General features: G+C 44.4%; 1 protein-coding gene across 5 annotated transcripts in view; it reads left to right on the top strand.

The window, feature by feature from the left end:
* The first annotated feature begins 2,734 nt into the window (after window positions 1–2,734).
* Window positions 2,735–27,292, top strand: part of LOC100881907 (nephrin) — a 92,722-nt gene continuing 68,164 nt past the window's right edge. For 2 of the 5 annotated variants that reach the window (XM_076536398.1, XM_003707327.3), the window contains exons 1-3: window positions 2,741–3,372; window positions 7,780–7,940; window positions 22,174–22,306. In XM_076536398.1, the coding sequence (XP_076392513.1) occupies window positions 7,865–7,940; window positions 22,174–22,306 (209 nt within the window). In that variant the 5' untranslated portion in view covers window positions 2,741–3,372; window positions 7,780–7,864. Of the gene's footprint in view, window positions 3,373–7,779; window positions 7,941–22,173; window positions 22,307–27,292 lie in introns of those variants that run through there. The other 3 variants (XM_076536399.1, XR_013039637.1, XM_076536400.1) reach the window with 3 other exon arrangements.

The following is a 27,292-nucleotide window of genomic DNA, read 5'->3' on the forward strand; positions in this document are numbered from 1 at the left end:
GTAAGTAAAAAAGAAAAAAAGAGGAAATCATATCGCTGCAATGCGGTGCGAACCTTTCGATATTTCTCTCTTTTCACCTTCTTCTATAAACGACGTTCACGTTGCCTCTATTTTCTGACTGCTTCTAACCTTCGATAAATCCTTGCTGCCAGGAATTTCCGGTTTCATGCGTCCGTTCTCGAATTGGATACAGCGTTACGCGTTCTATTCGATCGTAAGTTTGCTTAAAGTCCGTCTCGAGGAGAAAATATGTAGGAGGTACGATTCGTCGCATTTTATAGCCGCGAGGGTAAAACATTACCTGTTCAAATTTCGAACGAATCATACACGGCTAATCGTACATTTGCGACAATGCTGGAATTCCTTTGGGATAACGTCGATGTAAAGGTGGGATACCACGTCGCTAGTGCAAACTCCGGTTTGCACTGGACATAATGGTTACCGTCCCTAGAGTACGCTAACCTTCCTAGAAAAATACCGAGAACGCTAATCTTCGCTAGGAGAAGTCGCGCAAAAAAATTAGCTCTTACTTGAAAACTTATTACGATAATAATATCTCTGAATCCGCGTAGTTCGATGTTAACGATTAATAGCGAAATACTTACGGTTTCAGTTTCGAATTCTCTGGATAGCGCTCGATCTTCTACGTGTTCTATGGGATTTTAAAGTCGCGTGTCGCGATAATGTTACGATGTATCTCGTTACTCCGAAAGATTGCTCCATCCCTGTTCAACGTTATCGTAACGCTGTCCTTCAGGTTCGCAGAACTCGGTTCCTTTTAAACTCGACGACGGAAAGAACCGAGCTGTCTTCAAAGCTGGTTCTTCGCGATCCACGATGAAGATGGATTACAAAAAACACCTGAGCATAGCTCTTTCCGATGAACCGCTACCTTCTACGTTCGCCTTTGTCGAGAGAAGTTGCGGTTACTTCGATATTCTTCTATCGAAACCATTCCTCTGGTTCGTCGTCTCCTCTCGAATACTTTCGAGGAAATGTCTGGATCAAAGATGCACGATTTCATCGTAGGAACGAAGGAACAAGATGTTCATGATTAATCCGTGGTGAGCACGGAACCGTCGTCCGTTCTGGAAATCGTAAATGTTTGTTCGGTACCGAAGACATAATCAGCGATTTGTATAACGTCGTAAATGAAGTTTCTCCATTCATTCGCAGACACCGAAACTCCGTGGACCGCGTACTGGATCAAGTTCATTTCGTGTTCGCGTCTCGAGTTTCGGATACGCCAAACTGCGAACTCGCCACTAGACTTCCTCTCAAGTTTCCCCATTCTCCGCAACGAATATTGCTCGTTTTAATATCGTATCAACGATACGAATACCACGGTAAAAATTCACGTTAACGACGATGCGTCTGAACGCGTCGCTCGATTCCGTGCTGGAACAATCGCGTTCATCCTCGGCAGCTTGCTTCGAGTAATTTCTTCGATTACGAATAGAAGCTAATTTTATTTAAAGGGCTCATGCCGGGTAATCGACTAACGCGATTAGCTGCATTACAAGAAAATTTCCGTAGTAATTCGAAGCAACGAATTAATTCGAGGCATAGAAAATTGAATTTCCTGATTCGCAGAATAATAAAATGCGAATTTTCTACTGATTCTCAGTATAATAAACGATCGAAACGTCCAATTCGATGCTCGTACTCGTTAGTTGTCTATACATCGGTCATTACACTCTATAACGGCTCATTACTTCGTGTAATTAATCCGCCTATTTTCGGCTCGATTCGTGTACTTTCAATCGACACGAAACGCCAACATTTAATTATGATATTATTTACTTCGACAGTTTATAACATGATAATTGTAATTTCGACAGCGAGTAATAACAATTGTGTTTATCGTTGAAGAAGATAAAGATCAACTGTTGACCCTGCGGTCGAACAACGTAGCGTAAAAACAGAAATTTGAACAACGTGCCACGGTATCGCGAAGTTATCGCGTAGCTACCGTCGAAAAGACAGTTTATCGTGGTCGGCGTAATGAATGGTATATCTCTCGTAAGCTGCGGGAGGGCCAGACTCCGGGATCGGAATTTTCCCTCGGTCTTTTTATACCGTGTTTCTTTAAGCGATTCTTAAGCAATTTTTTGAACAACCTTAAGCGAGTGCAGGTCGTATAATTCGTTGCAAATGTTCGACAGCGAAAAACAGATATCGGGCTCGAAAAGAATTGGCGAACCGCGGCCAACGGGGTAACCAGCTTTCATTTTAAAACAGAAACCGCCCTATTTCTGACTCGTAGCTCCATTAATTTCGATCAACGCGACGCAATCAATATCGGTTAATTACCGCGCGAAAAAGCCAGCGCTATCGAGCTTGCGGTCTCATTAATCTTGAGTTTGTAGCGAGCGTGGACGCGTATCGCGCGCTTTTTCTCAGTTGTCCGCGGCGGAAGCGCGAATGGAAAAGCACGTTTTCCTCGTCCCTCGGCCCGTTACCCGTTTACCCGCGCGCGCGTCAAGAATCTTCTTCCATCCTTTTCCCGTGGAAACCTCTTCCCGTCGCTCTCCAGGTTTTTCCTCTTTATCCCGCGAACTCGTACGAAGATTATCGAGCTTGCACGAAGCAACGGGGTGGCAAGGGGTGTCGAAGCGACGGCACGGAGTGGGGGCGTGTGGGCACACAGGGAGGTTTGGACGTACGCTCGAGAGGCGAAGAAGCGGGGGCTAACGGGAGTCACGGGGTGAGTTTGGGGCGCAGAATGCTGGCCGTGCGCGAAAGTTCATCGGCAGCATCCAGTGTCATCGCGGAGCTCGACGCGCGTGCTTCGTTCGTCGTGAGGGAGGTATCGACGCCTCCTTCGATCGTCTTCATCGATGTATCGCGTTCCAACGAACCCTCTTAGACCCCGTCTAGTACAATTTCGACCCGTCATCTTCCTTCCCCCGTATCTTTTTTTCGCTCGATTCGACGACTCGAGCGTCGTATTCGCGTGAACGTGATCCTCTAACAACGAATCGGTGACCGTACTTGTTACGTTGGATACGCGATGTACGTATTCGTTGTCCGGTGAAACACCGATTAGCGAGTATATCGCGTCGAATTATCGGTCGTCGATAGTGAGAAAGATCGATGGATGTAGTGCGCGAGACTTCGATCGGAACTCGAGAATTAGTGTGGTACAGAGATGTTTGCACGACGTAAAGGCGAACCAGTTACGAGCAAGTGTGTTCGATGAGCCATCGGGAGACACTGTAACACGTGTTCGCAGAGAAATTTCCTGAGGATTTGATTGATCGGCGACACTGAATGTTCGACTAAACGATGTTGTGAAAATTGTGAAACGAGGTGTGTCGATCGGAGTGATCGTCGCGGCTATTGGAAACAGAAGGATTACTACTCGCGCAAGTAATTAGTTTATTCATTTATTTCGCTACTCTTCTCTTCCTTTGCCTTCGATTTTAGGAACAATAAATTTATCCGTGGTTCGCGTATCGGACCGATCGATTCGAATGTCGAATCATTTAGAGCACGATGAAGGAGAGAGCAGAGATGCGCGATAAGGAGTGGACTGGCCTGCATTCGACGTTAACGCTCGCTTCGGCTCGCGTCGGCCGAGGCAGACTCGTTACTCCTTTCGCTATAGCTTCAGCGAGAAAAAAACGCCAAATTTCAAATTCATTTTATAGCCTTTCTTTATCCAATGCATCGTTTTCATCGAAACATCGAGTTGTGTTCGATACTTTGAACACCGCGACTTCGATGAAAATTCTAATATTCTAACGACAATATAAAATCGTCAAAAAACCGGATCAATTACGTGTTTCGCCATTCACCGCGGTAAATTTCGATTCGTTTTATTTTTATCGGTAAAAATCAGGTTATAAGTATTGAAACGATTAATGCGCACTATGGTACAGAAGTAATGAAATTTTCAAAAAAATAATTGCGATGATAAACAACCTGGATTTACAACGCGTTCGAGGCTGACGAACCACCGACTAAAAGACTACGATATGGAGCGGTAGAGTTAACAGTTTCGATAATTTAATTTTCTTTCGAAAAGAGCAGTATTTACAGATTCGTTGAATGTTCATCAAAGCTCCGTTATTTATTTATTTATTTATTTGTTTATTGCCGACGCGTTCACGAGCGCGTCACCGATAAAAAGGATAACGCGAATTACGGTTGCTCGTTTTTATTTCTGTTTTGCTGCGCGTCGATCGCGCAGCGAGAGTATTGCTGGTCGATAAAGAAATAATACCCTTTCAATCGAGTGACGCGCGAAGCGACAATCATCGTCGTGCTTGTTCCTCGCTCGTCCTAGCTATCGTACCGGATACCAGCACGAAACGTTTACGCGAGCAGACAGCTTCCGTTTTACCAGGCCGTTTTCCCGAGGAAACCATAACACAATCTTCTAATGACATCGTTACGTAATATGTGTTTCGCCCCGACTCACTGCGTTGCGTCGCTTTGCTTCGCTTTGCTTGTTGCCGCGTGCAACGAACCGTTTAATATCAAAGAAATCACGGTTACGCGGAAAATTCGAATCAATTTATCTCTCGTTTACATCGATTCACCCATCGAACCCTGTTGCCTGTTGCTCCAGCGAATAATATTTCCCTCGATTTCTGACTGCTCTATCGAACAAACGCTTCGAAATCCTATATTAAGTAGGTTCGTTACGACACGTTTTCTTACAAATAGATTATTTATCCATTGTCGTATGCGATCGGTTAGTATAACCGGTAGATTATATCTACGATAAATTTGCGATCGAAGGAGCCAAGAATTAAAGATAAAATCGTCGGCATTTGATAGAGCGTGCTTTCTTTCTGCGTGAACGCCGAGTAAAGATATAGCGCGATATTGCACGCGAATAAGTTTTGCTTTTAAAACGGGGCAATTCTCCTCTCGAGAATGGCTTTACGGTGGCAAAGTTCGAAAATGGAACGGGCTCGATGAACGAAAGTACAAGTAACTGGCTATTCCAAACTTCCGAAATATGCCGCTGTTTTCCTTCGCCTAGCCAAACTTTATTCGGAGAAAAAAAATGCAGCTCGTGCTTTCGGTCGTTTGCTTCTTCGTTGATAATCTGATTTTCCGCGAAGCACTGCATTTCCTTTTCCGTTAAAAGGATTTTTCTAACGCTTTTATCGACGTATACGTACGTCCTCGACGTGAACGTCGGGAAACGTTGGCCGGTGATTCAAATGTATCGATGCGTATGCGGTGTCGGTGAAAATATCGACGAATTATTTGACGGTGATTTCGAGCTAACCTGACTCTACCGTAGTAGTACTTAAAAGCCAACGAGATTAAAAATAAATTCGTTAACAGCCTCGTAAATGGATAGGATAACGCGGGGCTTCTTCTTCGTCGGCCCTCGAAAATGAACTTGCCGTAAAAGATGTTGGATTCTCGTCGGACCATCGTCCCTCTTTCACGTCGAGGGATGCGAACCGTTAGGAATGCGAGAGCTCACGGTGAATAGAGGACTCTCTCGTGTTCGAACTCGCTAATGGTGGTTTAACGACTTCGTGAAAAGACTTAGAAGTGACGCCAACTGTTTCCGTACCTGTTCCTCCGAGACTCTCCTACGGGACAATCGTTGTCTCAACTTATTCGAACCTCCCTCGTTAATTGAATACTTGATTATCGACTGACAACTTTCATCAAAATCTTTCCACCGAGTCTTTGCCATTAGTCGATTAAAAACTGTAAATTCTCACCATTCCGTACATTACGGATTCAAATAGTTTTTGACGAACGACGCGTTCATTTTTCGACGATTTTAACGATTGAAACAGTGTAACTTACTCGTCGATTATCGATCGCTGATGTACGACTATAACGAATTGTTTACTGTAAGAATCCTACCGTAAACGTTTCTCGTTTACTAGACTTTTCAACTTTCGAATAAACGTAAAGTTCAATTTCCCAATGGAACCAATTCATTTTCGACCGACGCACCGAGTTACCGTGAACAGAGTAACACTGGAATAAAAAAATGTCTTAGTAAAATGTTCAATTTCGTTTGATGCTCGTAAAAGATTTCATTCTCTAATGGTTCGGTATCCAAAAATGTGCGATGTTAACGTTCGTTCAAGTTTTCGGACACGTTACAGGCAACGATGTAAATTAAAGAGTATTTTCGGAAGATGGTGACGTTGCTTTTATTGTCATAAAAGAGAGAGACGAGAGTCGAAGAAATTGTAGGGTGCGTGTTTCTCGAGAAAGTTGGAAGTTGGAATCGTAACGCGAACAAAGTGGACAATAAAGTCTCTCCGTTTCGTCGAACATGCATTTTCAGTGGACAGGTCTCGAGTCACGTATCCGGTATACCGTACGATAGTTCGGCACGGAAGCAGAGGGAAGTAAGTTCGTGTGCTCGACGTGTAACAACTCGTCAGAAAGACGACTCTCTTGTACGCTCGTGGTACCAATACGTTGGCGGTAACATTTTTCTACCGTTCCTTCGAGCATTCGGAAAGAGAAAGATTAGAAGAAACTTCGAAAAAGTTCACGGCTACGATAACGTTTATCCGAATGTTCGCCGATAGAAATTGCAAACTGGTCAACATGGTTTGAACGGTAACATGTACATTCGATTAAGCAACTTTCTCGATAGTCTGACACGATGTGATCATGGAAAAGTATCTGCTAAAAAATAACGCTTACAAAATGGCTGACCGCCAGTTGCGTTAAACGATAACCAATTTCGTACGATTTGATGATGCGAAATCGTTCGTCATTTTCTTTTAATATAATCCGCGTGATTCTCAGAAAATCGTCTCATCGACGTTCGTAATAGGACGCAACAAGACGATTATGTCTGGCAGCCAGCCAGTACTTATTGAAAATGTCGATGTATCAAGAAAAATGTGCGTAGTCTTTTAGGAAATTGCAAACTTTCCCTTGATACAGCGTTAATGTTTGTTTCCAAATATTGATTCATAAAATCGATACGTTGAACAACAAATCGCGTACGTTCGTTTAGTTGACTGATATTAATATTTATGCACAGATGTTATACGTGTATGAATATATCGATAATGTAATTTATATTTGATCGGTTATACAATCGGATGTTAATTCGTAATAAATAAATCATAAATTCTTGTGTCAGTTAAATGAGAGTAATAATAATAATCATTTATTCGGTGAAAAAAATATGGAAACATTAAACTGATCTTAAGAGCGATACTTAAACGCGACAGGAAGCGTATTTTGGTTATGTAAAGGTTTCGAAACGTTGACGTTACTTTGGGAAGCTCGAATAAAATTATTTAAACGAGTAAATTATTCGTGAAGCATGTAAAATCATGAAAACGAAGGAATATTCCCATTCACTTTTGTCGGGTAAAAAGTGAAACAGCCAGCGTTGAATTAGATAAGGGCTGGGAAGAAGTCGGCGAAGGGAAAATCTTCGATTAAATCTTCCAACGTAGAGGATGAGCAGCGGTTGTCGGCTAAACCGACCGTATGAAATTCAATTCGCTATCCTTCCCTTCTTCCTCCTCTTCTTTCTCTCCTTCGGCATCGATTCGAGGCAATTTGATCTTCGCTAAAGTGTTCATAATCGTGCTGCTTATCAACCATTTCGGTCGCATGAAATTTATCACGACCAACTATAACCGACTATGCGTATATTGTGCGCGTAGGCATGTACGAGGCTTAGTAATTCCTGTCTTCATGGTTGATATGCGCGCGTAATTATTGCCATACGAGTATAAAAATTTAATGTATAAAAATGGAGGTTGCGGCAAAGAAACTCGATTGTAATTGTTTTGTATTATTTTATTCGCGTAGGAGAGAGTGTAACTCGAAGGAGAGGACGCGTACGTCGTTAGGATGATTCGAGGGTGAAACTGTCAATGAGGAGACGTTCGTCAGTATGCTGTGGATATTGATCGCGGTGACGTGCATCGAGCTATCGACCTTTGCCAACGCACAGTCGACGAGTGAGCAATGTGAGTACCTTATTTGTATTTATTATTTCGTACAACGCAAACTGATATGTCTTAATTATTTCCAATTAAATAACCCGAATGCGAAAATGATTCGTTGAAGTAATTACAGGCCGATCGTTATCGCTTATTTTTTAATCAACAACGACTCGCCCTGATCGTTGCCTTTAATTAACCCAGCAAAACGTGAAATAATGCAAGAATTTCGGCGAACGTAGGGAAGAGAGCAATTGGTTAAAACGGTTGCAGAAACGTTGCGTTCGGTTAAATGATGTTCCGTTTTTGCCTGGTCATGTTGCTCGAACAAAAGGATAACAGAGTAGATAGGTGGAAAATAGAGAAACTACTCGCACAAATTACCGTTGGAAACTTTTTCTCAAATTTATTTGCGCTTCTCCTACACGGTGGCGAGATATCAAAATTAATGTTTAATGGATACGTGGTCCGAAACTGAATTCGGTGGAACTCGTTGCGAAACTTTTTTTCTCCGGTACGAGTCCACCGGTGACACGTTACAAAAGGAAAAGATAAAACGTCGTGAACGTTTCGAGTTGTTGCGTTAAAAGTAATACACGCTCTTTCGACGTTGCAGCCAAGCATTTGATCGCGGTTGTCTAATGACGGCGTTATTGTCAGGAATATCTAGGTTAGATCGCACGATTGTTGGAAGGTCCCTTCGCGAAATAAAGAAACCCGTGGTATTCGCGCCGTGTATCAAAGTCAATTTCCAACATTCTCTGTATCTTCCTGCTCCCCTCGCGTTGGTAGAGAAGTTTCGCTTGTATCGAGTACACGTGCATTGTCCTCGTAACACGTGTTTGGACGGAGCTCGCGTTCCATGCACGCGTCTGCGCCAAAGAAACGTATACGTATACCGGGGTTCCGGGACCCGCAATCCCTAGGTAACGATAGTAAACCTAGGTCGAAGGAGGATCCTTCTGATTTCCATATCGTAATTAATTTCTCATTTAGCCAGTGTACCGTATTAATTGTATGTCCCACGACGACGCTCCAACCATACATATCTAATTAGTTTGCTTTCGTCCGGGACTTATAAAGTGCATGCTCCATAGACCCCGATTAATCCGCGTTAAATCCTCTTTGCAAACTCGAGCGATTCGTCTGTCGCGTCCTTCTTCTTCTTATCGGTCGCTTCCTCTTCGTCCTGTTCGTGCAAATGGTGACCTTTGATCCCGTCTTCGATAGGATTAAGCAACAAAATCGAAGGCTTTCATAGGGAACAAAGCGAACGAAATTCTACGATCGATGAAAACTTTTCTGTTTCCAATTTCATTCTCTTCGATCGCTACTTCCGATCGATTCTCTATTTCTTCTTTTTTTTCCTCCCTTTTTTGCCCCTTTTTCTTTTTGAACGGAACATTTTATCGATAGAAGAACGCGGGAGAAAAGTTTCAGCTTGAAACGAGTGAATAGTTGATAATCTGACCACTAGGACTACTGCGACGCAAACGGATATACGGTTGGCTTCCGCTACATCGCCAACATTTGTACTCTTCCAATACCGATTAACCGTCATGCCACGCATGTTTGTAGTTTGAAATTTAAACTTATTCTATCGTCGACTAGTGGAACGAATAGAATCTGATATTATTTGGTAAATTCGTTGAACGTAATCACGTTTATTGAACGAGTTAGCAGCGCTTTGAAAAATGCGATCAACGTCGAATTATCGAGCACGCTACGGATCAAGATGAATACTGTCCGAGCTCGACCGAGATAAACTTTTCGCTTATTCATAATCTTGTTGATCGGCGAGGATCGAACAGGGTTGGTCGTTTTTTAAAAGCAAAGTTTAAGCCAATTAGATGGGACGCTGCTGGCATTAGCAAAATCGGAAAACCGTCTACCTTCGGAGCATCGAGAAATTTCATTGGTTCGTTTCGAAGAACCGATTAAAGCATCTTGGCTCGCATTCTTCGACGCTGGGGCTCGTAATGAATACCCTTTCTACAAGGAAGATGATTTTATTTAATAAGAGGCATCGGCCGCAATAAACGGATCCACGAGTTAAAGGATTCTTCGAGAAAGATAGCCGGGCAGAATTTGTGAAATTTACATCGCTATAACCGAGCCACAAGGTACAGCTTTTCCTCCCGGAACGAGTTTACAAGTTCTCTAAACTATTTTCTTTAGTAGATTCAGCATTTTCTTTGGCCAGACTTGCACTTACTGCGGGGCAACCACCTTTCCACGATTATTGGATTCCAGTTCTCGCAAACGAGTCAGGACTGACGCGTACATTCGAAACACGAACTCCGCAGCTAGCGTAAAATCGATTCGCGCTTAGTATATTTTCGCGTCTCGCGAATGTCGCCAAAAGAATTGTTTCGTTCGAAACTCGAGTAATTAGAAAATGTTTCAACACAATTTATCTTATTAACGATATTAGCGATATATCGTTATATATCGTAGAGCGATCGTGCGAATGGAAAAAGCAGTCCAGCGTGAAAATTCTGACGACGAAATTCTAAAGGTCCTACGCGAAAGAGGAGAAGATTTTGTCGGTGTTATATTTTGAAAAGGGGAAACGATGGGGAAATCCGGTGAAACAGGGGACTTTAAATGTTTTCGTTGAAGGGGGCGAAGGATGCTTCAGTTCGAAGGGAGGAAAATATCGCGAAAAAATTACCGGCCCCTAAGAGAACGCGCAAAGAACGGAAAGAAGAGGGAGATAGTTTAGATAAAAATTCTCCACGTTTGTCACTGATCCTTCGTAATTAAAGGTTTCGAGATTAATGCCGGTAATTTTCCGGCGCCTCGGGCAATCGATTCCCTTTAGGAACGCTTCGATGCCTGTTTCCATGGCCAAGGAAATCGTCCTTCGAATATTCTTTCCTAGCTACGAAACTTCGGGCTCTCTCGCGATCGTGTCAGTGGTCAGGAAATTTATCGTTTTCTCGTTTTTCTTCTCGTATCTTTGCGTAGATTTTACAGCAAGAAATTAAAGTTTTTATCCGAACTGGGACGAGAAACGTCCGGCAAGAGGGGAGATTAATTTGGCGAAAACTCGTTGGAAGTTGAAAGAACGATTCGCAGTTTCGCTTAGGATTCCATGAATTCAGTTAAAACTCTCTGATACAGCTCGATAACGGATTCTCCGTGGAAGTAGCGTAATTTTAATCAAGACGCTCGAAAGAATTCGCTAATTCGTCAGCTTATCGAGAACGATCGAATCGAAGAGTCGTATTATTTCTTAGGAAAATTTTCCGAAGAAAGATATCATATCGAGGATATATTTTCGATCGCGAAATAGAATAGCTTTGATAGTCGAATCGATGGACCGAAGATACCGTTTACACGATGCATTATCTGGCACAGCTTTAAACTACGTAACGAAATTCGTTACATCGCCAGCCACGTGCTGGGTTTGGTTATAAGCTGCTTTCAACGACGAGCGTATCTTCTTGCTGGCGCTGCACGGGACGAGGACCCAGCTGGTTACTCGAAACAACGATCAAGCCGCTCTAACGAGTGTTTAAACTAAGCTTGTTAACCATCATGAACGAACAAGAAAGCGTCGATGTAAAACGAGCTGGTGTCGGTGCGTCGAAATCGCACGGTCCGCGACGTTTCGTTCCTTTCCAAACGGGAAATATTCTACGTCCGTCGACGGGACTTCTGATTCTTTTTAAATTTCGTTTGAAAATATTTATCGCAGCATCTTAAGTTTCCGAGAGAAGAAGTTCGTATAGATACTCCTTCGACGGAGAACCGAAATAAAACGATAAATTCTCGAGTCCCGTTAAGACGACGCGACGGAACGAGCAGCAGTTTCCACGCGGCATAGATTTCGACCATGATCCGATCGTTTAATCGACCTCGACACACAGTAATTTCGGATTTTTCGTTTCGAAACAGAATAGAGTATACATGGTAACGTTTGTTCGGTGCACGCTCGAAATCCCGGCTCATCCTTCGTAATTAAAGCATTGACCACGTTGACGGCCGTAAATCAATAGCAAAACCCTGTCCCAAGACCTAAATATTACAGAGTACAGTCTCCACGCGACACCGTACTTCTACGCGAACATGAAATAATGATCACCTAATTACCTACAACCGGCAAGGGTGTATTGCGAGGATTATACGTCCTCGGAGTCGTTGTAATCCTCCGTGGAATTTGTATGGTATCGAAAACGACGAGAATAACGCGAATAATCCACTCGAAATGCTCGTCCACCGTAAAACCGTGATAAAAGTTGTTGAATGAACGTCACGGTGCGCCGGCGACATTTTTTTTCCGTGCTTGATGCTTGTATCGTTGCTGTGGCGCATCGTCGAGAGACATCGACTCTGCCAATTAAAAAGAAAAAAAAAAATAAACAAAACAAAAAGGAAAGAGAAAATGGAAAAACGAGCGAAGCATTTAAGTTCAAAGCGATGAACGGCCATTGACCTGATTTCTCGGAAAATTTGTTGCGAATTCACCGAGAACGGTGCAACACGACAGAGAGCAATTTTCCGTTTTCCTGTGCTGGCCATGTATTTTCCTCGTTTCGTGGACGGGTTCGATGAAAGGTATTCGAAAGCTTGCCCCGTTAATGCAAGCGTAACTGGGTATTACTGTGATATCGCGAAATCGTCGATCACGCTAAAACGGAATGGAAATTTCGTGGAACGTTCAAACGAGACGATACGGCAAAGACAAGGGGAAATAAAAGAGGAAAGAGAGGAAAGTACGTGCGCGCGTTTGTATTAACTCGTATCGATTTTGCTGCGTCGTCGTTTTCAAGAGACACGCGTTAACAATGTTCCATTAAAGCAATCAGAGGAGAAATATTAAAATTTTCACAATGTTAACATTTTTCGTTTAACTTCATTTCGACGGTTCAAATTTTCCCTTTGCCGCTGGTATTTCTCTTCTGTTTCTGGTAATCGCGACGTTCGTTATTAATTTTTGAAAGCGGTTATTTCTTTTTTTTTGTACGCGTAATAAATATTTGTTCGATCGCGAAAGAAAAATTACATACACTCTGTAGCGACGAGTCATCGAAGAGTGTCTCCGAGCCGAAACGTTCGTCGCAACGACGATTTCTCTGTTTTATTTTATTTTCACTTAACCAGCGTCGACAAACTTTTATCTACGACCAACTCCAACAGCGGTTTGTAAATTGCGGCGCGCAATTTACGCGAAACCGAAATGCGGTTTCTGGAGTAACGATGACGCAGCTGGTCAAAGGAAGCAAACAAACTGGTAATTAATCTGGTTGTACCAGCGAGCGAACCGAATACTCTCCGAGGTTGCTTTTCTGCCGTTAGTTTTCCTCGCGTGTATTCTAAATTTCTCAAATCGCATTATCCTTATGCTTGTTACCATTCGTCAACAGTTTTATCAAAGCATTCGGCGTAATCGTGAAACGAGAATTTCCTACTCGAACTTCCCGACGAAACGAAGCGTGGAAAGTTTCCTCGTTAACGTAAATCAACTAAATAACGAAACACCTATTTCGTCCGAAATACTTTCAGTATACGAAAGTTGAAAAAATGTTGAAACGACTCGCCTCGCCTACCTTCACCGACGAGTTATATTCTCCTCCGACAATATTCTCGGGGAAAATCGCTCCATTATACATCGCGTGTTGCATATCAAATTATTTGTTTCGTCAAGTACCGTCCACGTGCAATACCCAGTGCACCTTCACCCAGTGAAATTCTTTCGATTTCCGATCGTGTTTGTCACAACTGTCTAGTACATCGATATTTGTCGAAACTTGTTCTACCGTTCCGATGGATTCGGTAATGTTTGAACGAACTCGCAAGCAACGTGCATCGTCGAATATTAGCCTGTAGGCACTGCGTTCGACTAGTTATTACGGACACCGAAATGTTTCTACGTCTCCTCTTTAGACTGTAGGTAACACTCGCGTGACTCGACGAGTTTATTAAATTAGCGTTTAGAGGAGATAGATTATCCTGGTGTATCTTTCTTGAGATGAGAAAAATGTAAAATTAATACGAAACGCAGGTTAGCGAGATAGTTTTACAGCATGACATTAATCGAATTACGATTGCCGCAAACTGCGGGCCACGGGTTAATTACGCTTACTCGAAGAAAATTTGCATACTCGAAAACGTGTTTTCCACGTTCCGCCGCATCTAGGATCGAGGGTTGTCTTCGAGAGGGATTACGCGAGATAATCGATGCGAACGGTGCTATAGGCGGCCGGTAATTCCTCACCGCGAAACAATTATTGTTCAATCACCCGATTCGCACTGATTTCTAGGATCTGAGCGGATGTTTGTATACGCGTTTCGGTACGTGACGTCTAAGGGTACGAGTGACTGGTTCATACAATGACAAACTGTAACTGCACGCGACCGAATTCTCTCATTATGGTATAATTAATGCCGAACTATTTGCGGCAACTACGTATAACTAACTAATGCGCGTTTCTAATTGGATCGTTGATAACCGTTTTTTGAAAACTAGCAGATAGATTCGCAGTTTTATAGAATAAAATAAGAATATAAGAGCAAAGTTACGCTTGTTGTCAAATGGTTTCAGAGCGGTGAGATAAATTTATCGGAATAGGAAATCCATTGATCTCCAAACAATTATGAAGCGTGAAAATTTCGATCGCTTAATGGTTCGCGAAGATAAATATATAATTTCCTTTCTCCTTGGTGGAAGCTCGAAAACGATCGGTGCAACATTGATCGATAATCGATCCGAAAAGCGGCGAGTTTGCCGCTCGGAGGCTAAAATCGTTCGTCGAACGATGAAGCGACGTCGCTTGCAGCAAGGTATACTCGTTAACGGCGTTGACCTCGGATCCGATAGTCCGCAGTCAATTAGCACGATAACCGATTTGCAAGCTCCCGCGCGTCACACGAACACGTACACGCGTGCACGCGTAGGTGCGCGCCTCCCGATTTTCCCTTCCTTCCCAGCGAAATCTGCTCGTGTTCCTATGTCGCGACAGCTAGTATCCCTCTCTGCGACGAACTGCCCCTGCGACAATCTCCCGGAGCCTGGTGAATACGGTAACGGGCTGTTTACCCCGCCGGCTAAATCGTCCAACGTATACGGCCGACCGGTAACTGCATTGGACGGATGCTAGTTGCGATAAGGGTTCGATGCACCCTGGGATACACCACGGTTACGAGACCTCTGACCGATCTGTCCACTTCCATCCAGGGATATCTTGTCCCGATTACCACTGGAACCGGATATCCGTTGTCCACGGATCAGCTCGCTTTTCCTTCCAATATTTTCATTTATGATATCGGTAATTTCGATGATTCGTCTAACGACACACGTTTTACGGAACGAGAAGCATCGAGCACGCTTGTAATTGGACGACGGATCTCCGTGCCTCGAATACGAGAGAAAAAGCGAAGCACGCGATGATAGGATGCGGCCACCTTGGAACCGCGACAAAGAGAATACTCGAGGAAATACCTTCTCTTAGCGATCGTCGCACAACTCGGAGGTAGCTGAACGTATGCTCGACCGTTCTTGGATGGCCGGCTTTACGGTAAACTATACCGAGATACCATAAATAATTAAGAGCCCGTTCACGGCTCCAGGCACGACCGTCCACTGGGATTGAACGGCCGGTTTACCCTGTAACGCCTAGTGGCAGCAAGATCATTACTCGAGTAATAGACAGAACGGCGAAAGAAAGCCGACTACAGGTATAATAGAGATACGAATAGAAGAATAAAGGTGGAGATTTAATGAGAAAAGAATGGAGATTACGTATACGATGCTTTCGGTTCGAAAGCGAATAAGATAGTCTCCAAGTATACGCGAACTTTGCCATTTCCCTCAATACAATTTCCCGGTGTTGGAAAGAACGAGCAGAGTCATTCTCTGTTCTTTCGTCAATTACATCGATTCTTTTCTGTTTGTTCTTTATAACCAATCTCTGGAATGTACGGTTTTTTTCCTTTGCTCTCGTAGCGCGCGGTTGGTAAGAAAGAAAAGGGAGGAATAAAAAGAGAAGTAAGTGGAACGATACGATAGCGAGAGGGCGAGAGACAAATGGATGGGAGAGAAATAAGGAAAGAAAGCGAGAGGGGCTGGTAACAAAGCAAAGGCAAACTCGTCGATTTTCTTGCAGACGAGGAATCGGGAACAAGATCCAATATCGACGCCACCAACGATTTCCATTTAAACGCGAGCGTTTCCGAAACTACGGTTCGCTACTCGGGAATTCCGTCGATCGTTCGACGACTAATTTCGAGGCAAAGCTCGGGTCCATGGGTGACACGGCGAAGGAAAGCTAACTCGGCGAGCAATTTCTGCGTCTTTGGACCGGTAGAAAAGCGCCGCGGCGAACAGCCCGCTTCGATTTTCATTGTTCGCTGCGTCGAAACTGTGTTTGGCCAACTATCGCGCGTTCTGTCGGACGTCGAATCGACGCGAAATTAGTAATGGTCGTCATTCCCTTTTGATTGGTAGAAAATGGACGAGTTTTCGAAACTAGTGACCGTGTTCGTGTAATTGACACCTGTCAGGGTATACTGCGTGGATACTGCGGATGATATTCTACGCGGAAATTCCCTGTGACTCTACGCGCCTGACAATCCATCAACCGATCGAGCATTTCAAAAAGATACTGCGGCTGAAACTGAAAATCTATTGCTATTCGATGTACGGTAATCCGATACGTCCAGGGACGTATCTTTATGGGATTATTAGTTTCGAATTGAATCGTTTTGCATCGGTAAAATATGTATGCGCCGTTCGGGTCAATGATTTTTTTTCTTCGCTTCACAGAGGTCGTGAATCTGGTTGGTCAACTAATGTATCGAGACTGTAAGCTAGAAAGGTAATACATTAGCCCGTTTACGTGTTCGGTGTTGCGCGCGGCAACGTCTTCTTTGTTCCGCAAAACCGGTCAGCTATTATAGTAAAGAGTGAACGAGAACCGAAAATGTCGAAACATCTCTGGCGAGTTGCCAACATCTCGTTTGTCGATGGATTTGACGCGTATTCGCGATTCGACGTTTCTCATTCGACCTGTCGACCAGAGTGCATTTGTTTTTTCTTCCTCGCTTCGATATTTTTGTTGTATCCGTTTTTTAATCCGCGGCCAAATCGAGACGAAGCACAGAAACGACAGATTTATCGGCGCAACCGAGACACAATTACTCCGATCTTCGCGAAACGCGTTCCCGTAAATCACTCGCGATTAAAAACGAAAGGGAAAGCTGTCGTTGTTTGAAGAGAAACGCGCGTCCGCGACCATAAACAACGTTATAAAATTAAGCCGCGAGCGTACATGTGCAGAGTATAGCTTTCAACTCGTATCGTAAACTCGAAGGCAAACAACGGATTCGTGTACACACACGCTGCACTTTACGGTACACATGCTCGCCGCGGATTTGGGCTCGCGTAAAATCAACTGTACGTGTTCCCGCGGCGATCGTTTCGATCCGAAGTCGCGTAACGCCCTGTTAAAAGGCATGCACGCGGCAATACCAACCGTGTACGACTGTTTGTCAATTACGTTTGTTCATCCAACTCTTTTCTTTACGCTGACCTGTCTTTCGACGCGATATACGATTAAACTATTCGAACGTTCCAACTACTAACACTCGAAACATTATGCTTATTTCGCTGAAAAATTTCTATTCCTGTCGATCGAACGTTTCGAATAGATTCGGGATAAACGTCGGAAATTTGATTTCGAAAAGAGAATTCGTACGCGCGTACTTTATTCGTAGGAAAGCATCGCATAAATTTTTCGTTGTTTGCAAAGCCGGTCGCGGCGGTGTTGCGACCGAAAGCTACGCAAACACACATTTTTCACGGCAATTATGTAACCAGGCGAACGCTGTTTAGAGGCGGGAAATATTTTACTAACAAAGTTTCAACCCGTTTAAGATGAAACTGTGACTTTAACTTTCAGACTACAAACTGTTTTCGTTCCTTACTTAAGTATACATACATATAATACACTAACTCTTTTTAACGGTTAACGTCGCGACCAATTAACGTTCGACGCATCCAGGAGATGCATCGAAAAAATTAGATCGTCAGAAAAGTTTCTATCGTCTTTCGCGTGTTCCGTTAACGATGTTAAACACAACTTGGAAATTTTTACAAGAAACGTAATTAAACTTTTATCGTCCTCCGACGAACACGAATATCTGTTCGTTTCCACTCGCTTGGCAACCAAGTTCGCGACTTTTCCTTTATTTTTCTTCGAGATCGTTCGAATTCCATTAAAGGGAAATCGAATCGGCACGAACATACCGGAGCGACAAACGATCGATTCGAAGGATAACACTGAGCCGCGTGAAAATATCGTGAACCGGTCGAAATATTCGCGTCCCGTCGGTTGCTTTTTCTGCTCTCGTATCTCTTTGTCGAGAGATCCGATTCGAGGTACCGATGGCTAGATTTCTCTTGCAGCCATCTTTCAAAACTTTCTCTAAACCCCCGGTCCGTTCCATTTTCCTTTTCTGGAGGAATAAAGGCTCGTAATGTATGCAAGCCAGCTGCAGCGAAACCTTTACGAGCCGTTTCTCGCCAGGTCGGTATTCCGTCTCAGCGACCGGACATAAAGAACCAGAAAGATATTCTGCTTGGTCCATTCTTTTTGGCTAGCTCCGCCTCCGAATGAAAGGCATTCCGCTAAATACGGAATTTCACCAGCCTTGGAAATGATTCTTCGTATCTCGCCCTTCCTTTCCTTTGCCATCCAAATTTCTTCCGCTCGAAAGAATCGACCGCTACAGTTTCCACGTAACAAGCGGTATAAACCGCAAACGTTCCAGCCATTTTTCGCGAACGGACGATATATTTAGCGATGAAAAGAATTCCGAATCATTTAACGAACGTCGAAACCGTCTCGTCTACTTTAGAAAATGCGTGTACGCTTACCCACGCGGTGAACGCGAGCTCGCGTAGTCTGATCAAGCACGGACCGATCTACTACTGCGCTCCACGGTTATGCTAGAGTTAGAGCCGAACATCGCGGTAACAATTGAACGCGTAGGGCTTCTTTCAAAATAATAATCCTTGTAGCACATTTTACAAGCTTTCGTTAACCGATATACAGGATCGTGGAAGTAACTCGTCAGACGAGAACGCGGCTGCCTTTGTCGTTAATTAACCCGGGCGCAAAGTTCCGAAGTAACTTATAACTCGTTTAAGGCAAATTGACTCGGAGAAAAATGACCATCGGTGAAATTGCTACGGAAGCGAAACGGATAGCGGAAGGTAGTCGCGTAACAAAAATTTACGGAATAACGGCAAGGGAGGCGAGAGGAATGAATAGGAACACGGCCGGTAGTGGACGAGGAGAGAGGTTGGCTCAAAATTCTGGTCCGAGTTTAGCGTGGCGGTAATTATACTCATCAACAGAAGTGTCACAAGCAGACCCGGTTTATTATTATGACCGCTTGACGGTGGCGTGCAGCATCATTGTTTTCTGAAGAATTTAATTTAAATTCCCAGTCGTTTAAAAGTCCTCGGAGTAGGTACAATGCAAGATTGCTTTGCCTAATGGTTTTTGAACCGTATTAATTAGTTTTCGTTGTCCTGGAGGACCATGAACCGAGAGCGTACGAAAGTTGGTAATTAACTAGCGCCTGCATTGTTCCACGCTTTAAATTGATGGGTCTTATTTAAAAGTTCTAGCTCGAGCTGATACACGAGCGAAACGTGGAATAAACGCGTGTATAGTTTCGCGAATAAATTTCGAACAGAAATTTCATCTTCGACTTTCAATTTTCTACGTTGAAATTATTTGATACTCTTTAACGAAGGGTGGAGTTGAACGCGATTTATTTACGCGATAATTTACAACCGCGATAAATGTATCGCGTTATCGTGTCAGGTCTTGACGGTTCATTTTAACGCGTTTAATCCGCGAGATAACTCGAAACTACCTCCGCCGACCGTGGGATAATCGGAACAGAGAATTTTCGTGATCGCGGTGACGTTCGTCTGTCTTTTATTTTCTAATTTTCGCACAGGGCATATCAACGCTACGTAGGTTTCCTTTTGAAACCGATTTAATCGGTGAAACGTACAGTGGAAAGTAAACGATTTCATCTACGGAAAGAAAATAGGGAAGCGGAGAAGATAGGGATCGGATAACGGAGATACGGGCCCTTACGATTATACCGAACAAACCCAATAACGCGACGTTTCCTTGACCGAGCTCGAAACAAAGGAAAAGGGTGCGAGGGAAAAGCTTTGGACGCGGAATCACAGATACCGCGGAACTCTCTGGCGGCCCCGTAAAACGAGTTTCACGTGAAAATGACAACGTCACGACGGAGTTTGTCGGTGAAATTCGTTTAAGTCGATGTCGCCTCGGTACTCGTCGACGACGAGAGCGGACGTTTCGAGTCTCTGTATGCATTTTGCTAGGGAAACACGTATTGCATTTACGTCCGTGTTACAACGACTTTATGCAAGTACGTGCCTTCACAAACTGTTACGTGGTAACGCAGAAATTCGTTTTTGAAATCATGGAAGAAACGGCGGTCGCGTCGCCTTGCTCTTCGGGTCGTTTGTCTTTGAGCGAAATTTACCCTCGGATAATTCGTGAACGCGGTCGATCGAAAGCGTTCCGCCGGAAATTCTAGCATTAACGCGTAAAACGTTTTACCTCGAATCTCGTATCGCGAATCCGCGTTCACCCTTTATTTCCTGGCTAACCGATACCGAGCCTAATTTCCTACGAGCCGGCTCCTTCGTTCCGAGATTCAATTTTCTAAACGATTCGAATAGAAAATCTAATTACATTCTGCCCGCGATCGAATCGTATTTGTATCGATCGCGTGTAGTTCCGCGTAGACGGCGGATTTATTTATTTGGAAAATATAGGAATACAGTGTACGTCTATACATGCTCGACGATCAAACAGCGCGGAATCAACGGCCCTATAAATAACGAAACAACGAACGATTTTCACTGGATGAGATTTACGAGGCCGGTCGTAAATATTCGCGAGCCATCGATGTTAATTTACGAGTCGTTCTCGGGCAATTAATACCTCGGCTAATTACGGCGGCAACGAGAAAGGAACGAGTGGGTGATTTCGAAGCGTTTCAACCGGACCGAAGCGTTCTCGAAAGCAAAAATGGATCAAATTGTACAAGGATTATTCATGAGCTGTTGCGGTAACCACGATTTTGCTCGATAAAAATCTGCATTATTGCCGGAAGTGCTCGTCGACGGAACCATGTGCCTTGTGAACCGTGCTTAAGCACCCATTTTGCATCGAACGACCAACAACAGATTCGTTTTACGCTACCGTTTATCGTTCAAAATCCTTTCGTCCATCAAAATTTATGCGCGCGTAGCTGTAGACTCTACTTTTACAGGATCAGGCATTTCAAATGAAACAAGTAGAAACTTTTTAATCGCTTTCGCGCTCGCTACGATAAATACGTACGTATGTACGCGAGTATCGAAGAGGCGACCAGATTCGACGTTATTCGAATAGCCTGCGTTTCGAATAGACGAGTACCATTAGATTCGCGATTTCGCCCTTTGCGCGAAAGCAACGTCGCGAAAGCCTTCACGATTGAAAAAATAATGGATTGGCTGCGCGAAACGAGCAAAGATCAAAGGAAATTCGACCGTCAATTTCGAGCGTACAGCAAAAGCGGTATATCACCGAACAAGAAGCGCAACGTTAATCGTTTTATAATATACACGAGGACGCGTGAATACCGGAGAACGATAAATTATTTCCACCCTATTAACCATCGATACTTTCCATTCCGAGGCAATGCATCACGGGACATTTTTCTTTTTCGACAAAATATCCATAACTCCCTGCTCCCTCATAATTCTTGATTTCAAAGGCGGTGGTACCCGAGAACCTCTCGATCCTCACCGTTTTCTGTAAAAGCTTTTTAAACGAGGCATCGATACGTTTCGCCTTTCCTCCGCTCGAAAAAAAGAAGACGACCAAAATTAAACGCAAAAACGTGCCATTCGACTTTCTTACCGATCGCTCTATAAATCCATCAAATTTTATTCTATCGAACGACGTTACCTCCTCGATATTAATACATTTAATTGCGCGTACGTGTCATTTCGTAGAACCCTTCGCGCGAACGGATCGCATCGGAAATTTTATTTAAAAGTTGCTCCGTTCGAAAGGCGGTAAGCTAATATTTATTTTATTCCTTGAAAGAATAATGCTTACTCGAAGTCATAACTCCTGGTTTAGCTGGTTCGAAATTCGGAGCAGAGGGAGCAAAAGTTTTCAACGGTGCGTCAAAATGTATGTTTCAGTACCGATGGAGTCGATACAGGGTGTGGCGGGACAGAGGGCGACTTTGCCCTGTAACATACAACCCCGAGTACCGAACGACACCATCTCCATGGTGCTATGGTTCAAAGAGGACAGCGGCGAACCTATTTACAGGTAAGCCATCATCGTTATTTACGGATAACGCGTATCGAAATTTCTCCACTGTTTACTGTTAGCGATATTTTCAGCGAGACCGCGTATATTACACAGATCCGTCCGTTACCGCGCGAATAATCGTCACTCGGTCAGCTCGGTGAGTGTCCGATCCATCGCGATTTTTCGACGCAACGTTCGCGTACCGGTGTCTCGTAAAAAACCTCTTATTTTGCAACGAGCGAAATACATAAAACCAACGGAAATGGCTTTTTATTTCTCCTCGCGAGCCGTTGAACCGTTCCATCCACGTTTCACGGCTACTCGTACGACCGATAAAAACTTTTCAAATGTTCCGCCGCGAAGAAACGAACGATACCCGTGGCACGGAAACAGAGTTGAAAATTAATATTAAATGTTTGTCTCGGATGTCAACGACGAGTAAGAAGTTTTTGAAAAATACGAACAGAGAATAAATTTGGCGCAACGACGCGATTCCTCCACGAACAAAGCATGCGCGATCTTCGGAGACATCGCTACGTTAATTTGTTCGAAGTAACGAGCATTTACGAGAAAGTTCATTTTGTCATCGATCTGGATTACGCTAGGACAAACGATCGATGGTAGTTATCAGCGATTACGTTGTACGATTCACTTTCTCGATTGGATAGCGGAAGCTTCAAGATGGCTGTCGATCGATTGCCTTATTACTCATGCATTGGTACAGCTGTGTGTACGCGCATAAATGGAATTGTGTAGGATACAATTGTGGATACAAATGTCGGCATAGTATACAACTTACACCGTTGCATTCCGCCCCGATTAACACCGAGTAAACGTATAAGCGATTAAATACGGTACCGTTCAAAAATATTAGAGCGCGAAAGGGTTATCGGTTTTACTTACGTTGCGGCTTTCTACCTCTTCGAATAAAAATTCTTCGAATAAAAAGCGTTTGCAAAATTGATGGTTGTAGCCTGCGAGCGTATACGTATGTATGGTCAGAACATAACATATGTAGATATAACGAAAGTATTATTCGAGATTAATATTGTAATTATTATCGTTGTACGTGCGGCGGGCACGGAAGTGCTCGGCTATCCCGGAGTCTAATTGTAATAGTTAACGGGACTCGTGTTTTCACGGGTCGGACAGAAGCGACAATAAGGCGAGAAGCGTTCTCTCGCGGTCGTTTCCGCGAGAACTTTTTAAGATCTTTACGGGCAGCTAGAAACGAGTCGCTGCGAGCGGCAACGTTAACAACCACCTTCACGCTGACAGAACGAACAATGCGCCGCGCTTATTAAACGCGTGCCAAGATTAAAAAGAAACCGCTTGTATATTCAGAAATGTAATAATCCTCTTTCCTGGCCGCGGCATACCTCTACGCTCCACGATATACCGCGACACTTTACCGACAGTTAATTGCTTCTCTGGCGTTTTAACGGCGAAGAAATCCTTTTCAACGAACATGCTCTTTTCCCTCTCATCGCGCGATGCCAATATCGAAAACACAGATAAACTGGCATTTTGAAAAACCCCTATCCAATTTATTCTGACCTAGATGCCGAGTTACGCGCGCTTTTGCAACAAATATCCGCTTTCATTAATTTTACCTCTTGCTCGATTCTCCTGTCTTTTTCTACCGTTTTAATCATTTCCATAATTTTCGTCGAAATTGCTCGGACACGACGTGGCAATAATGGAACTTTTATCGCGCCGTCATCGACTAGCCGCGCGTTTTATACGCGACACGGTGCGTTTTATAAGTACACGCGCTACCGATCCAAGGTTAAATCGCAGTGGATGCTTGTCGATTAAAAGGGCTCGATTATCGAGTAAGTCGAGAAAGTCGAAGCTTAGCGTGGTAAGAGCGTTAAGTTCGAAGTCTGGTCTGAAATTGTAGACCGTTAAACGAAGTTGTTTCTAGCGCAGGATGCGGTGAAACTAGAACACGATCCGACAAAGTAGAGAGCGGTGTCGCGAAGGTAGAACTCGAATTCGGTTGTCGCGGATCGGGATCCGTCGCAGTAGCGTAGGAAGGCGCATGGTCAGCCGACGGTGATTACTCGATCATTGTGAGTGACAGCGGTGATTGTACAGCAGCGTGGAATACCGTCGTTCGATAGAGTGGTTTCGCGCCACTCGTGATATTGTATCGGGCGAACGATATTCGATTCGCTGGAAAATCGGGAAACGGTTCAAGGTGTCGTTTAAATGTAGCCAACTACGGCTGAATATTTGGTCGACGGGAAACGTTCGTGCGCGAATTGTTCGTTTCGTGAAACAGGAGAGGAGAAAAAACCAGCGTCGAGTTTTTTAGTGAAACGCTGTCGAACGAACCTCGCGATAAGAGTTAATCGCGAAACGGCTGGTCTGCAACAATGGCCCGTAATAACGGATGCTACGGTTTGCCGGTTCGTTCGTGGCGAGATGTCTGCCTCCTGGGTTGTATAACAGCGGGGACAATGCCGCGATAATTCGAGCCGGTGAAACGCGCATCCGACCAACGTTGCCACCGTGTTACGTAGCTAACGTCCTGCACAAAGTAAGTCGGCTACAATGCCGGCACGAAAATGGGTCAATTGATTTTTGCGATCGAGAACCAATCGCGTTCGCTGGACATTTTCTTTAGGATGTCCGGCGCACGTTGCTCGCGAATCGGTACGAAAAATCAGATACGTATCGGGACCAGGTTTTATTATAAAAAGGAGGAACGCGACTCGTTAATCGTAAATTTTCTTCGCTTTTCCTTAGAACGAATCGGTCGCAAGCGAAACATCGCGATACAATGACCGTGTTGGGAAACGATCGTTCCCCCGAGACTACGCGAACAGATGGATAGCGGGATTGCGGTGTGACCAGGAGCGGTTGCGGAGAAGAGATATTCGAGCGCAGTAGCATCTGACGTCAGCGCGATCGGTGTTTCCGTCGACGGGACGAGGCGGGTCGAGGCGGGTCGAGGCGCGACGACGGACGGAAGGAGCCGGAAACGGTTCGCAGGTGCACGCCCATGTTCCCCAAGTTTACTGCACAATCCGGCAATTCATCGCGAGAAGTAATTAAAGTTTGTATGCGAGTTTGATGATCTTTGCTCCGTTCGCGGCGTCTCGCGTGTACGTACACGTGGCGCGCGTGTAACGAAAGGATACTCGTTCATCGGGTTACATCGAAGAAATTCCCTCCGCTCCGGTCGACCAATTTCCCGTGGATTCGTCCAAGCATTCGACGCAGTCGTTTCGCCAATTTCCTCCCGACCAAGACTCGATCAGGATTGAACGGTTAAATTGCCACGTTTTACGGAATCTCGTGGTCAGCGAAAAGTTTGGTAACGCGTGGTCCGATTTCGCGCGAGTAAAGGAAGAAAACCGATCGAAAAAGAAGGAGCGATAGTCGGCACGACCGACGAGACGGAAGAAACAACGAGGGCGAAAAGGATAGAGGAATATAGGAGAATGGGAGGCAGTTTAATAGCGGCGACGACGTAATATCGGCCGGTGCGCATTTAAGGGGTTAAGGGCCGCGTTTGTGTACGCGTCAACGATCCTGCATGGTCGAGCGAAAATGGCAAGTGGCGCGCTCTCGTTGGCCATTGCCTCTGACGCCAAGTACGCGATTACACTGGTTATGACGTTTCATCTTCGAACGAGAATTCCTCCGGTTCGCATCTGCCGCTCCCGATCGCTTTTTCTCCGTCACGACTTGTATCCTTTTATCGGATCCGCACGCCGTACACCACGTATTTGCTAACCTATCTAAATACGTTGCTTACGTATTACGTGAACTCGGTGTTATTTTCTTAGAACGAAGATCGATCGATGCCGATACGAGTACAGAATTAACGTTAGGTGTTTTCAACGTCTAACATCGATTTCGGCTGGACGTATCGTGTCGCGTAGCTACGTACACGATGCGTACGTACATTGACCAAAGACATTCGACCGAATGTGACCACATAGAGGAAGCAAGTTGAACTACAGGGTTCGGCGTGACCGCAAATTGGTCGACGAGTTCTATCGGAGCGTCGGAGATTTAATGATAACTGGAACGGATGCTGCTGCACCGAAACCACCTCTGACGATCCGTCGTAGCTATTGACGGATAAATGGTGACCAATCACGGATCATCGACCTCGTTTACATTTGCATGCGCGATACCCCTGTCGCTTTTATCTCGCCTGTTCGTGAACCTATATTTCCGACGCTCGATCGACGATACTCAGACGGCTATGTTTGATCACGGACGAGGTACGGGATAGACTTGTCATCCTCTGAAATTTCCTCACCCTCGGGACAAGATCTGCGCTCGCCTCGACCGCGGAATTAAAAACGATGCGATCGACCACTCGATGCAACGAACACAAACGTTACGCACGGTTTGCAACATTTCCCCTCTGTTCGTGAACCTTGGAGCTAAGTAAGTACTCGAGCGTCCCGTAACGTTACGTATCCACGAGGTCGATATAAATAGTTGGCAGAAATTCAAACGCGTTTATCCCTGATCCAGCAACTTTATCGCTATCGTTCCGAGCAGCGAAGGCGCGGCGCGAGTTGGCACTCGGCAATGAAAAGAGAAGAGGAAACCACCAACTTGTACGAATGCGTACAGACATGGGTGCAATAAGCCGTCCAAACAAAGAGCTACGCCTTTCTCGATAAACTAAACGAATGTTCCTTTCTATTTTTCCTGTTCGAAAGCGCAAAGCCTCGAGCGAACTAAACATGCTGGTCCTTTTTCGATCGTTGATGCTTCGTATGCTCTGTCATTTTCAAAAGGTTCGCGTAACGTAATGCCTTTTTCTATTTTGATTTCCCTCGAGTCATCGTCGTTTGTCTCCGATGCCGAACGAATTTCCCACGGTAACTCGGACCGACCTTTCCGTTTCTATGCTTCTCCGCGACCAAGTACTTATGATTCCTTTATTCTTCTTTCTGTGTCCGTCCTATTTTCCTTTCTTTCCGAGCGAATTAGTTTTATTCGTTCGCATAAAATTTTATCGATGCAGAA

Source organism: Megachile rotundata, chromosome 10 (assembly GCF_050947335.1).
Source record: "Megachile rotundata isolate GNS110a chromosome 10, iyMegRotu1, whole genome shotgun sequence".
NCBI classification, from domain to species: Eukaryota; Metazoa; Arthropoda; class Insecta; order Hymenoptera; family Megachilidae; genus Megachile; species Megachile rotundata.